Here is a 14,752-nt window from a genome sequence, read left to right as displayed (position 1 = left end):
AATAAATAAGATATATAAGATTTTAAATAAGTTGAAACTATAGAAATCTAATCAAGATTTAATTGAAACTAATGAAATAATAACAATATAAACTTTCAAGTACTAACAAAAACTACATGCTCAACATTAAATTTTAAAATAACACTTTATATAATTCCCTGCAAATTGAAAATTAAAAAGTGTTGTCGCTCTTTGATTGAATTCAACTGCTATATTTCTAAATCCAAAATAATTGTCATTGTTAATAATACACCCTTTTAAACCTTATCATTTACTTTCACCTTCGGTCTTCTCCCATTTTCCTCATTCAAACCCACTTCCATTCCTTGTCTATCGACCTAATTCTTATTTTATTTTTGCTTATTTTAATTTATCTCATTTGTCTCCTTAAAAAATAAAGAAAACGAAGCTAAATTTCCTACGAAATCAAAATTTAAATTTGAGAATAACCTAAATATTCGTTAATGTTGGAAATAAATCTAATAATCAATGTTGTACTAAAATTTAAACTTCATAATGGTTAATGGATATAATAATTCAAAATTTAAATATGAAGATAAAAATCATGTCAAAATTTAAATATCATGGTTAATGGATAATAATTTATCTAGGTTTCACTTTGACACGATCTAATATTTTTTTACGAATAATGAAAACTTCAATTATCATTCTGCAATTCTTTATATCATGACAGTCTTAAATGGAGATGGGACCAAAGAAAACAGGAAAGCTTGTATTTATTCTTTAAAAATATATAATTAGTATGTGAAAAGTTGTGTACCATTTGTAAGGGATGTGTTTATTCAAATTTTAGCTTTTATGTGAAGGGATACATTAAGAGAATTCTATAGTCGATATGAAAAGAAGTGATTATTATTTATTTAAAAAAATATTTAGTTATTATGCGAAATTAAAATTAAATTACATATTCTCAAGACAAAGTGATATAATTTTTTTCTAGTTATTATATTTGTCTGAACAGTATAAAATTGGAAAAGAAAAGTTAAAAATATCAACAAAAGCTCTAAAGAATACAAATAAAATTGTTTTTAATTATAAATGGTAGTTGAGCTATGCTCAAAACATTTTCCTTCGCTTCTCTCTATACTCTTCCACTCATGTGATGCCGTAGGAGGCTAATTTGTTGAAAACAATAATCTAAAAAAAAAAAAAGAGAGAGAGAGAAAAACACGAATAATTAATGAAAAAGGTATAATGGGCATTTAACAAAAATTGAAGGGCAAAATAAGGAGAGAAAGATTTTTCTCATATAACCCCTTTTAATATATTAGAGATAAATAAAATGTTCTAAAATTGAAGGGTATATTATGTAAACTTTATTTTATTTTATTTTTATTTTACAGCATGAATCCATATAAAATTTGTAATGAATTCGATTTACAGCATGAACGCACCTTGGGAAAAGCACATCATTCATGCTTGACTTAGGTTCGAGAGAGTTTCTAAATGTCAATGTTGATAAAAAAAAATGTTTAGATCACAATCTCAATTTTTTAAGAAAAGATAGGGAGAAAATGAATATTTCTATAAAAAATTATAAAATTCAAGAAATTCATTAAAAAAAAATTACATTAACACACATCACACCCTTTTGAAATTTAGTTACAAATTCTTGTAATTAATATTATTTTCATATTAGTGAAATTTTATTGATATTTTTTATTTATATTATTTCTTTATCATATAATGAAATGTCAACTCCTCTCATCTGGTTGGATTTTTGACAAAATATTAGAAGCGCATTGTTCAACATCTAAAAGATTTTAAAAAGTGATGAGTTTGTCCTATATTGAAAAAATTTAGAAAAGTCATAGGTTTGTCCTTCGTTGAAAAGACTTAGGAAAGTCATAGGCTTCAAGCGAGTCTATGCCTTTGGTTTTCAATTGTCCTGGTTAGAAGTACTCTAAGCTTAAGTGTATCAACTCTAGTTAAATTCACTTTTACGCATTACTTAGTTTGAGAGTGGGAAAAGAGTGTGATTATTATAAAATCTTTGAGAAAGTGTTATTGTAATTGGGATCGAGAGAGAATTGTTCGATGTGGTTATACGAATTTTTCACATAACTCCGAATTGAGAATTTTCCACATAAATTATTGTGTTTTCAATTTTATTGCCTTTCTTTTTCTTGAGTAGAAATGAGAGGTTTTTTCCAACACATATGTCAATGTCAATTTTATTGACCTATTGAAATGTTGATATGTCCATACAAATATGAGTTGGAAAGCTACTATAAATGCTAATGATATAGACATTTATTTGATATTTATGGAAAAGTTCTAAAACAATCTTTAAAGATTGAATAACCATTTTTTTTTTCACTACAAACGCATCTAAATAATAATTGTTCTATATATAACTCCTTTACCATAAACACATCCTCATAAATATTATATGAGAGAGATTTATTTAAGTTAGTCTAACTGTAAAATAAGATTTCTTGTTCCTTCCCTTCATTATAATTGAAATTTTTAGGTTAAATTAAATTTAATCATGAACTTCCAAATTATAAAATTCATGGATCCACTAGATATAAAATCGTAAACCTAGGGTTCCATTATAAATTTATATCTAATAGATCAATTAGTTTTATTTAATTTTTTTAAAGACTTATTAGACATAAAATTGACGGTTCCCAAACATAGTGGACACAAAACTGAAAGCCTTCTAACTTGTTAGACACATTTGAAAGTTCAGAGACCAAATAGACACAAACAACGACCTTAAAATTCAGGGACTAAACTTATTATTTAATCCATTTTATATGATGTATTCTACTCAAACTTTAGCTTCCATTGTCTCTCTTCTAAAAATATTTTTGCTTCAACCCATAACAAGTCTCAGTAAGTTGTTGCTATCAGACAGTTACACCACTGCTTTGCCTGAATCCTGAACTCAAATTCCCATAAGGCAAACAAAAACACGATGATAACAATAATTTACTACATAATTGAGCATTTCAAATATATATACGTGAGTGTTCAGGTCAGTTTACGTGCATCTCGACTAACCATCCCGAGGCATTTCAAATATATCAAAAACCTGAAACAACATAGAAATAACATTGTAAATTATGGAATGCTTCAAGTTTTTGAATCGTTCAGCTAAAGATATCCGGTATTCCATTACCACTCATAGATACAATGTACCCTTGAACATTCGACCCCATTCGAATCAAACGAGAAACCCGAGCTTGCAGGTTTCAACAAGTATAATGGTTGTTTTAAAATAGAGTTTAGAGCTGTTTATCCTAAACTGGGTGAAACCGTGTTGGTGTAGCAACCAAAAAAACCCCTTAACACCAAAGTGCAGGGAAAAAGAATCAGTAGAATGTGTTAGACTACCACTAAACAAAGATCTTATGAGCATATCTTTCAACCTCTCCTACATGTGTGGACTAATCACGATGTCCTAGAGGTTTGAAGCCGAGAGTTCTTGCTCCGATACTATATTAAGTGATCGCTGGTAAACTTAAAAAGTTTGAACTGCTGTTAGAGCATAATTTCTTCACAAGAGTAATAATACTATGCGTAAAATACTTACAAGGAAGGATGAATTGCCCAAGTACTTAACAATGTGGAAACTTCAATCGACGAGCTTAAAATATGCACAGCAAGCTGGCAGTTGAAAAGATGGGTCACAAGCGGAAACGGATGGCAGCTTCATCATGGAAGGCTGCAATGTATGTTAATGTTATTAACTATTAACATACTTGTGATTTCGAGGAAAGAACAACTTCGCAAGAAAATTGAAGAAAATATTTATAGAAACTAGGAAAACACTTCTACTCTTCTACAAAACAAGTTCTCACTGAACTATTATAAAATCATAAAACAATTTTTAGAAACAACTTCCATAGGTTTGAGAATAACGTCAACAATGTAATGTAAACAGCAAAAAGAACATTTAACTTATGGATTTAAGCCTTACCTGAGACTTGTGGACGAAGAGAACCCAAAGAACTGGCAAAAGGATCAAGTCTAAAGTTATAGAAAGTTACATCGAGCAATCCACGAAAAACCGTATTCGATGTGATGATTTGTGTGGTGATGGACTTTCCAGAGAAAGTACAACCTTTCAACAAAATCATGGATTTCTGGAGGTCATCCATGGCTATAAAAGTTGTGAACCTAAACACACTGAACAAGCAAGCATAAATTACAACAGTTGGCATGACTAACCAAACTGCAAGTCCTTGCTTATCTGCGCCAGCAGAAGCTCCTACAACAAAAGAAAGAAAAGAAAAAGCCCAAGAAATCGTTGAAAGCAGCAAAGCAAACGATGTTAGCACAGAAAGTTGAATGTTGAAGCTGGTTGTTTTCCTTTTCTAAAATTTCAACTGTGGAAACAAAGTTTATGAGTGATCAAGGGGGACTTGGGTTATATCGACCGAGAAAATCTAAGAAGTAATGATTTGGGAAGATCAAATTCAATAGCAAGAAGCTAAAATAAGTGATCATATATTAGATATGTACTTGACAACAATAATATAAAGTTCAAACAAAGCATAAAACACTGGATGAAAGAATGTACAACCAACTATAACAAAATCCTCTCTCATATAATCAAATGCCTCAGTTTACTCAAGAAGGTGGGAAAAGGGAAGAGGAGACAATTGACGATCATTTATCGGATTGAATGTATTCGAAGCGGAAAGGGATAATAAAAATCTCTCACTCGCTAAGAGTTTCTTTTTCTTGTTAAAAATTAGAAAAGAATAATCTGCAAACCACTCTATTCATTCTTCCAGGCATATAACATCAGTGAGAAACCAAGACCTTGTGATTTGCTGTCTGAAAATCTCTGAGAGAAAGACCAGGACAAGGCATTAGGATCACAAACTGGTTGATTTCCCCACAACTTTTCAGCAGACAAACATGTTTTGAACATAAAAACAGCATTTCCTGGTGATGAACTAAACAGCCAACTATGAACATCCCAAAACACTTCCACTGCAAGCCCTTCAACCAAGATGGTGTGATTCCCTCGGAACTTCCATTGCAGCCTCTTCACCTGCAACACCATCTTCGAATCGACTCGTAGAATCAGGCACGGTTCGCTGATGCCATTTGTATCACACTCGATAGCAATATCATGAATCTGACCATTGTCACAAAACTGAGCTTTGGAACAGAATACCTTCTTCCCAAAAATGTGCTCCTTCTTGGAAATGAAGACAGCAGAAGAAGGCACAGGGGAGGAATTGGACTTTTTGAAAGCTTCTTTTCTTAAATCCCCAAGAAGAAGAACCATTTGCTTATCCACTACAATTCCCACATAATAACCCTCCAGAGGTTCAGGCCCAGATACAAATTTTGCAGAAGAAAGGTCCCAATAAATGTCAATTTTACAAGAATAAGCTTCTAAACTTTTAGACCCTCTTCTTTTAGAGAACAACCATGGCTTAATATCAACCTTACAGAGACAATGATTTGAAGAATCATCAATGCCAACACTTAGCCCTTGACCCATCAGATTTTTACTCCAAGTAACACTAATCAGACAAGAACGCCCTCGTAATCGACATTGATAAACACAAGTGACAAGGTTTTGAGCAGTCTTACCATTATTTGAAGAAGAGAAATCAGCAACTTGTACACCATTTTCTCCAAAACAAGATGGGAAATCCCTCATTTTCCGAGTTAGGAGCTTCAAACTAAAACGACTAAGAAAATAGAAAGAGAAGCAACAGAGGAATGTGAGACAGAGAGAAGGCAAATGGGTTTAAATCAGCGATGATCAAAGACAAACAACAAAACCCATCTCAGAAATGCTTCAAAATCCACTCCCGAACGAACAAATCAGAAAGAAAACTGAAGAAAACGAAACCCCATCTGAGAGAAAAGCTTGAAAATCTGCTAGTTGGGGTTCGTCCGCCATGGTGAAATGGAAGGATTTCAAAAGGGTCTAAGCAAAAACCCACGGAGATTAGAGGTTGAAGAGGATGGATTTTGCTTTAAAGCAAACAAGCGATAACGAATGGGGAAATTGGGGGGTTACGTTTGAAATTAAAGACAAAATTGCGGAATGTGGGATGTAAAAAATAATGAAGAAAAAGCGACAGAGAAGAGAAGCAGACAAAGAAAAAGTAGACTCGCTTCACTGTCAATCTCTAATACACATTAACACACCTCCTTCTTCTTCAGACAAATCAACAAAAGAAAAAGAAGGAGAAAGAAGAAGAAAAAAGGGGAAAAGCGCCAAAAAAATGGAGTGAACGAACAAGGAATAATCTGAGTACAAATCAAAGGGGTTAAATTTAACGGTAAATAGTACCTTACACTCACTTTAGCACCCAGAAAATACTCAATATTGAATCAATAGTTTTTTTTTTCTTTTTACATTAAATTGCTATTGTAATGTAGTCCCTTAATTTGGTCAGAATAGTTTTTTTTTCCCTTCCCATTATAGTGCTTTATGATTTACTTAATCTTTCTAAATTGTCCCTTTTCTAGAGTGGTGTGAACCATTAATAATTTTTGGTCATGAAACTTTCATCAAAGTAGTAATTTAGTTTTTATACTTTTAACAATTTAATCTATATATTTTCAGTTTTATAACAATTTAGTCAATATTTTTTTTGTTTATTTTAAGACCTAATACAATTAACTAATTCAATCTTTTTAAAAACACTATGTTATAAAAACTAAAATTATATGAAAAAAATGATGTTTATAGATTTAACTTTAAAAAATATAAAATTTAAAACTAAATAGTTATCTAAAGAAGTCTTACTAATTTAAATCTTTATTTTTACGACATAGCATAAATAGGTCTTTCGTAGAAGGAAACTAGTAGGAAAATAACAAAACCTTCGGACAACGGGAGACTCAATCGTCAATGTCGACCCGAAGAAGAGGAAAGAAAAGAAAAGAGAGTATAATTACAATGGAGGTCAAAAAAATGTTGGTCTATTGGAGACCAGTCTACTGGCACTGTGGGGTAAAAAAGTAAAAGAAATGAGTTTCTCTCTCATGGATTGTTTTTTTTCTCTCTCTCTCTAAAGCCTTCCTTTTAGCTGGCATATCCACATGATATGAAGAAACCCTTTTTTTTTCTTTTTCTTTTTCTTTTTCTTTTTTTCCTTTGAGACAGACACAAAGAAAGAGACGTTCAAGGTTGCAAATTCCCTTACCTTTCTTTCTATATATCCTATGTTATGTAAAATCACTTCCACTATTATCAAATCTTATCCTATAAACTAATAAAAAGACAATTAAATTATTTTTTTTAATCCTATTTTGATTCGTAAACGTTCAAACTTTTGATCTTTTGTTCATCAACGTTCGAGTTTTTTATAAAGTTATTCTTTGAAAATGAATCGACATTTTAACTTTTTAAGTGGAAGGTGTTTGAATTAAAAAACTAATTTGTTTAATCAATTTAGATATTTTATTAGGTTTTTGTTACGAAATTATTAAAGCATAATTCTCTGAGACGAAGATGAATTAACTTCTTTCAATGTAAGGATTATTGTAATGTTATAGGAAAATGCTACAATCAAATAAATATAGCAGGTTTCATTCATCAGACTTTTTTTTTTTTCATTTATCTTCTATTCTCTATTTTTCTTAACGTTTTAAAAAATAATTATGTAGTGATATCATTGTTATTTCAATGAGATTTTAGAAAAAGAATAATATTTTGTTGAGGTGATTTGGAATTGGTTTTAAATAGATTCAACCTTTAGAGATTTAATCGATATAATTACTAGTTATTAGTTTACAATTTAAGCCTCAAATTTGAACAAATTTTATCAATTTATATCCATAAATTTTTATGATTTGTTAGACTTCTAGTCCAATTTTGAAATTAAAAAAAAAAAAAACCAATCAAGCTACTTGCCCTTTAGTAGATCGTGAGTGGGTCTGTCGTCCGCTTTTAAAATTTTATTTTTAGTTTTAGAATTTGATTATGAATTTAAGTATTTCTCGTAAAAACCATAATTATGAATTCAACCAAAATTGTTATCCAACAATAATGAAAATTTAGAAATTAAAATAAATAATATAAATTTTTCTTGACCAAAAAATGGATTTTTTTTTTTTTTTTTTTAAAAAAATATCCAATTGGATAAGATATTGACCCTGAATTCAGTCATTTTAACGAGCTAACCAAATTGTTATTTACTTCTATCTTTTTAAAATTATTAAATATAGGGTGAAAAATCTAATACACAATCGTTTTTAGAAAGTAAAAATGGTTTAACCGTTAAGTTAAGCTCGTGATAGCAAGCTTTTACTATTTGTGCTTATGCATAAATTAACTTAAAATATAATCATTCCATCAGTTCCTTAAATTAATGTATACATAAATATCTAGAAAATTTATGATAAAGACTCTTTAACTATTTTATCATCATTTAATATCTTAAAATGAACCCTACAAAAAAATATCTAATGTCGTCGATAAAGACTCAAACCGAAGAATTTTTTTTTTAATTATTTTTTAATTTTTTAAGTTAAAGGTCTTCACTCTTCATCAAAGTTGAACAAATTTTCATCCAAATTCTTTTTCCTTTTTTTTTTTTTTCCTTTTTCTTTTTTAAGTTTAATAGTGTCTAGAAATTCTTTCCGTCTTAGATTGAGAACGAATTTGGCCTTTTTTTAATACATTACTTATAAAAAATTAAACTCGTTTGTTTTTTGTATGGTTGAATACTAGTCAGTTTTCAAAGACATAAACATAAATAAATAAGATTTTCAAACACATAATATTATTAGGCTTAGTTTGTATATTTTAATCTCTAAGAGCCCTTTTTTTATTTTTTGTTTTTTTTTTTTAAATTAAGTTTATAGGCATTATTTCTCTTCTAAATGTTTTTTTTTTTTTAATTATCTACTTTTTATCAATTGTTTGAAAAATCAAACAAAAATTTGAAAACTATAAAAAGTAGTTTTTAAAAACTTGTTTTTTTGTTTTTTTGTTTTTTGTCAAGAATTCAACCATTGTATTAAAAAATGCAAATCATTGTAAGAAATGAAAAAAAAATAGGTTTAATTTTTAAAAACAAAAATAAAAAACGAATTATCAAACGGGACCTAAGAGTTATGTTTTTCAATTTAGTTTTTGTTGGTGAAAGTTTCGTATTAATCTCTTTTCATTTGGGAGTGCAAAAAAAAAAGAACTGATTCACTAGTTTGGTTTATTTTTTAATATAAAATTAGATATATTGGTTATTAAAAGAAAACAATGATTCATATCGGAATTTGATTGAAGAAATCAAGCAAAACTGGATCACTGAATCAAGCACATATATATATATACCCTTACAAATAATCTCCACATTAGATACCTATTAGTAATTTAATTATTATGGTGCATATATAATTGTTGTTTAGGAAAAAAAAACCAATTAGGAATGTGGAAGAAAAATTAAAATATCCAATTTCAATCTAAAAAAACAAAAGGAAAAAAATAGACTCAATTTTAATTTGAAAATAGCAAAATGTCATTTAGAACAAAAATAGGAATAAAAATAAAAATTTGGAAAAAATATAAAAAATCGAAAACCAAACCAATAATAAATCGAATCAAATAACAAATCAATGCATTTGTTTTGTTCTTTAATAGTCATCAATTTGAATCTCTTTTTATAAAATTGATTAGTTTGATTTGATTTTTGATTGACGCAAAATTGATATGATCGAACCAACTTTCGATAAATAAATTTATATTGATGATCGATGTTTCAATGAGTTATGAAAAAATTATAAGACTCAATAAGTGAGAAAATTTTAGAATAAGATGTCATAACAGTGAAAACTTTATAAACTGCCCACCAGAAAATATGTAGAAATTTTGAGTTTTATTCTATTTGATTTTCTTTCCCTTTTAAATTTTAAAAAGTATTATGTCATATAAGTTTTGATGTCAACTAGTTCTTTTAACCTCAATTGACAACGAGAGGTTAAACTTTTTTTTTTTTTTTTTTTTTTTTACGGTAACCATCTCATTATTTATTTTTTATTTTTTAAAATTAATTATATTTTATTTCAATTTCTTATAATAATTTACATATTTCTTAAATATAAAAGTTTAAATTTTTAGTCAAATTCTAAAAATCAAACACGGACTTTTATAAACTACTTTTTTTTTAAAAAAAATAATTTAGTTTTGGAAAACATTAGTAAGAAATAGATAAAAAAAAAATAAAAAAATTACATGCTTAGTTTTCAAAAACTAAAATCTAAAAACAATATCTACCAAACCTTAAGTTAATTTTAATCTTTTAAATTTCAATGTCCAAATGTAATTATTAATAATTCTAAAAAATCTCCATAAGTTTAAGTTCATTTACTCAACAACAACAAAAGAGAATTGTTACCGTTTTCTATATAAAATTTTGAAATATGGTAATATCTTATGAAAATTATTATTATTATTATTTAATTTTGATTTTTTATTAAATTTAACTAAGATTTATTATGAAAGAAAAAATAATTGGATGCACCTACTTAATTAGTCCACTCAAATATTAAATCATACGTTGTCACCTAACAAACTTTTATATTAATTATATATATTTATATATATACTGAATTTAGATAATTGAAGATACGTTGAACTAAAATTGAACAGAAATCAAACTAAACAGAAGCTTTAAAAAAATAAATAAGATTAACGTTAAGGACTAAAATATATATTTAGTCATCATAATAGGAGATAAAATAGAATAAATATATGCAAAAAAATATTTATTTTAAAAAAAGAAGATAATAAAAAAAAAGAAAAGGAAAACGTAAAATAGAGAAAGGGAGAGGAGGGACCATGTTTTTTTGGGAATAAGTGGGGGCGTGTAATTGGAAGGCACGAAGCCACATTTATTCGGTCAACATATGAATCACAATGCATGCGTTTCATTAACACATTACATTGTATCAATTCCTTAATAAATACAATGCTCACTCTATTATTAAAATAAATAAAAATATTTTAATTGCAATTCTAGTCCTCGTGTTTTATTATTATTTTCAATTTACTCCTCATATTTTTATAATGTTCCACTTTTGTCAGTAAGATCCTCTACTTCTCCTATTTTAATTTAGTTCTCATATCTTTAATTATTGGATCCTTCGAAAATAAGATATGTTTGGAAGTATTTCTTTTTTTTTTTTTTTTTTTTCTGAAAATTTGTTTGGAAGTGATTTTTAGGATATATTTATAAAGACAAAACTGCTGAAAATATTTATAAATAATAATAAAATATCATAGTTTATCTGTAATAGTGCAATAGACTACTATTTGTATCTATCATTTTTAGTTAACAACTAAAAGCACATTTCAAATGATTGTTGGAAAAAAAAATAGATTCTAAATTATTTTATATTTTTCTATAACCAGCTTTGACGTTTGTAAAAGTTCAAATTTTAAAATCAATTTTGATTAGTTAAAAATCACGGACTATTTTTAAATATAGGAAAATGAACAAAAATATTTATATATATAACAAATTTTCATTGTATATTTATAATAAACTATGATAAACTGTGGTAAACTGCTATTTGTGTCTATTATGGTTTTTTTTAACTCAACCATTGTAGAAAATAGGAAATTAAACTAATGATCTTTAAATTTAAAATGTGTATTTATTCACTCAACCATGCTTAGAAAGTACAAGAGTTAACAAAAGCACTTTCAATATTTATTAAACAATTAAAATGGGTTATGAGCACATTTACGATATAAAAATGAGCAAAACTATTTACAAATATAGCAAATGACATTGTCTATTAGTGTTTGACTACGATAGATTCGATAGACTTTTATCACTAAGGGATAGAAGTCTATCGCGGTTTATTATTCGGTGATAGAGATTTATCGCGGTTTATTACTTATAAACAATAAAATTTTGCTATATTTAAAAATATTTTCAGCAATTTTTTCATTTAAAATAATTACTCCTGAATAATTAAGAAAACAATTATTTCAAAATATAAAAAGCGATATATGGAAGTGGAAAGTCAAACATATGATATATAATTTTGTTATAATTAATGATATGAGAGTCTCTTAAGAGGCTATTGATTAAAAGACATGAATTTGAATGGTTTTTGAAGTGTGTAGTCTTGTGTGGATATGTTATATTTGATGGTTATAATCAATGGTAAAGACATTAGGTAAATTATAAATAGAAAAAAATTGGTAATAATAAATTTTAAAAGTACAAACAATTAACCTTAAAATCAATGTAAACTAAAAGTTATAAAATTATAAAAAGAGCTTTTTTCTTTTCTTTTCTTTTTTGCTAAATTAAAACACCAATTATTGCTTGCAAATGAATTAATGGTCCTTTTTTTTTTAAAAAAAAAAAAAAAAAAATCTTTTTTATTATAACAATCGATGGAACATCGGATGTGGAGGATTTAAATATTTGATTTTTTAGTTGAGAGTATATGACTTTTAACAGTTGAGTTAAATTTGAGTTAGTTTTAAAAAGTTTATATTATATATATAAAAATTATGATTAAAACTGAGATGATAAGGATACATTTATACTATTTTTTTTTAAACAAATAGTTTCGATCTATTTGAATCATGTTTAAATTGATCGAAAATTTTCTTTTTTTCTCTAGGTATATAATCTCTAAAATTTGATCCATAAAAGAGTATAATTGCAATAGGATTTAAACCCTTTCATCCATGAATTTTGTATCCAAGTCTCAAACATATATTTTACTGAAAAATAGAAAAAAAAATTCTCTTGGTTTTTTTTTTTTTTCCTGAAAAAAACTATGCATTTCAATATTTATACTTATTTTTTTACCTCTAATTAATTTTGAAAAATAGAAGATACAAGAGAAATCATATTAAAGAATCATCTACATTTAAAATTATAGATATATTAAACAACAAGAAGAGAAAACTAACACCGATTCTTTCCTTTAAAAATTTAAATATAACTTCTCTTTGTTAAATCTTATTTTGATCCTCGACTTTAAACTTGTTTTATTATGGTCTTTAAACTTTTAAAAACGTATACTCGAACGTTTAAAAAATTCTTAATTTGGTCTTTGCAATTAAAATTATGTTAATTCTTAAACAAAATGATGAGATTCCTTGTATTTTTAGATTATTAGATTGTTAAATAAGTTAGTTATGCTAAAAAAATATAGGATTTTAATTTTGAATTAAGTGGTAAAATAATTTTATATAAAACTCAAAAGTCATATTGTATTAAAGATTTTCGCTGTTCAATATTTTGACGCATTGGTTGTTAGCATTTTAGTTCACCTCCACCTTGTTCAACACATGCTAAATGCAATTTCATTAGAGAGTTAACAAAATCTCAATAGAATTGACTAAAATAAATATTTTTTAAAAAAAATTCAGAGATTAAACAATTGTTTTTAAAAGTTTAAAAACCAAAATAGAATAAGATTCGGAGGTGAGAGATCAAGATAAAGATTTAATTTTCATTTAAGACCGTTCTTAAAAATTTAAAGGATTAAAGGACAATTTTTTAAACTATAAAAATCAAAATAGAAAGGAAGCAACTAATAGTTATAACAAATAAAAAATTGGAAAAATAAGGGTTCTTTTTGGGGTAAAATTTAAAAACAATTAAGGGAAATTATTTAAACGGAAATAGAAATGTTTTGGCTTTACATTCAGGGACGGACTCAAAATATTCCTTTTCCAGCTGGCAACAGAGAATGAATTAAATAAAAAATAAACCAACACAGAGGCGCGTGAGTAACACTGACCAATAATTAAGAATCCAAGGATTGGCGAGTGAAAGCAACACGCACGAGAGAGAGTGGGGAAAGAGATGGAAAAAAAGTGTGAGATTTGTTGGTTAATTGAAGAGATTAAAGAGACGTGGTGATCACGTGCGGTTTGTCCGAAATTAGTTGGCGTGCGTTAACGAAAGGCCTACGTGGACTTCGTCCTGATGGGCCAGCTCTTATAAAAGAAGCCCACTTTTCACGTTTCATATGACAGCCGAATTTGCTAATTATGTTCTAAAATTTGTTTTATTTTTTATTTCTTTTTTGAAAAAAAAAAAATACATTTTTTTAGTTCCCATGCTTTAAAATGTTATATTTATAGTTCCTAAGTTTTGAATATGATTTTAATTTAATTTTACTGTTTCAAAATTTTGCAGTTTTATCGTTGAAATTTAAAATTTGCTTTATTTACACTTTTAATCTTCATTTTTCACTATATACTTACTTTCAGTATTTATCATTTATGTCTATTAATTAATTTAAAATATCTATAAATAATAGCGATAAAAAATAGTAAAATTTAATTATAATTCTTTTGAAAATACATTATAAACTCGTGTGTACATCATATATATAATATGTTTCTACCTATCACATAACAACTCATCTATCATATTTAAGCCATATTTACTTTCTTGTAAACATAATCTATCAATGGTAATTTGAAAAGTGGATCACATTTAATTACGTTTATTGTTGTCTACTATTGTTTTGTAATCTAATGAAATATGGGTCCCATTATGAAATCCGTAATCAACAAATGTAATAGAAGGAAGGGTCATCAATCTTATTACCTTTGATTATTTCATGTGACCCACACTCTTTTTTTTTTTTCTAACTTTTTATTACTTACCCTACTCATTACGTTTCTCTATGGAAGTAAACATCACATATAGATTTTTTATTATGATTGCATTGGTATATAGCGAACACAAACAAAAGAATCTCATTCTCTTTGCAACCGAGGTTCATTACAATTGATAATGAATGTAAACATATTACA

General features: G+C 27.2%; 1 protein-coding gene across 2 annotated transcripts; it reads right to left on the bottom strand.

Annotated features, from left to right (window-relative positions):
- Nucleotides 1-2,670: 2,670 nt before the first annotated feature.
- Nucleotides 2,671-6,215, bottom strand: LOC120080436. 2 transcript variants are annotated; one of them, XM_039035092.1, is made up of 3 exons: nucleotides 3,950-6,215; nucleotides 3,563-3,694; nucleotides 2,671-3,061 (listed from the first exon to the last, which is right to left on the bottom strand). In XM_039035092.1, exon 1 carries the CDS (start codon nucleotides 5,651-5,653, stop codon nucleotides 4,754-4,756), a length of 900 nt encoding a protein of 299 aa, XP_038891020.1. In that variant the 5' UTR covers nucleotides 5,654-6,215; the 3' UTR covers nucleotides 2,671-3,061; nucleotides 3,563-3,694; nucleotides 3,950-4,753. The 2 variants fall into 2 exon arrangements, with proteins under 2 accessions (XP_038891020.1, XP_038891019.1); XM_039035091.1 differs by lacking the exon at nucleotides 2,671-3,061 and having other exon boundaries at nucleotides 3,108-3,694.
- Nucleotides 6,216-14,752: the final 8,537 nt, after the last annotated feature.

The sequence above is a fragment of the Benincasa hispida genome, chromosome 6 (genome assembly GCF_009727055.1).
Source record: "Benincasa hispida cultivar B227 chromosome 6, ASM972705v1, whole genome shotgun sequence".
NCBI lineage: Eukaryota > Viridiplantae > Streptophyta > Magnoliopsida > Cucurbitales > Cucurbitaceae > Benincasa > Benincasa hispida.
This window is presented reverse-complemented; position numbering and strand designations above follow the sequence as displayed.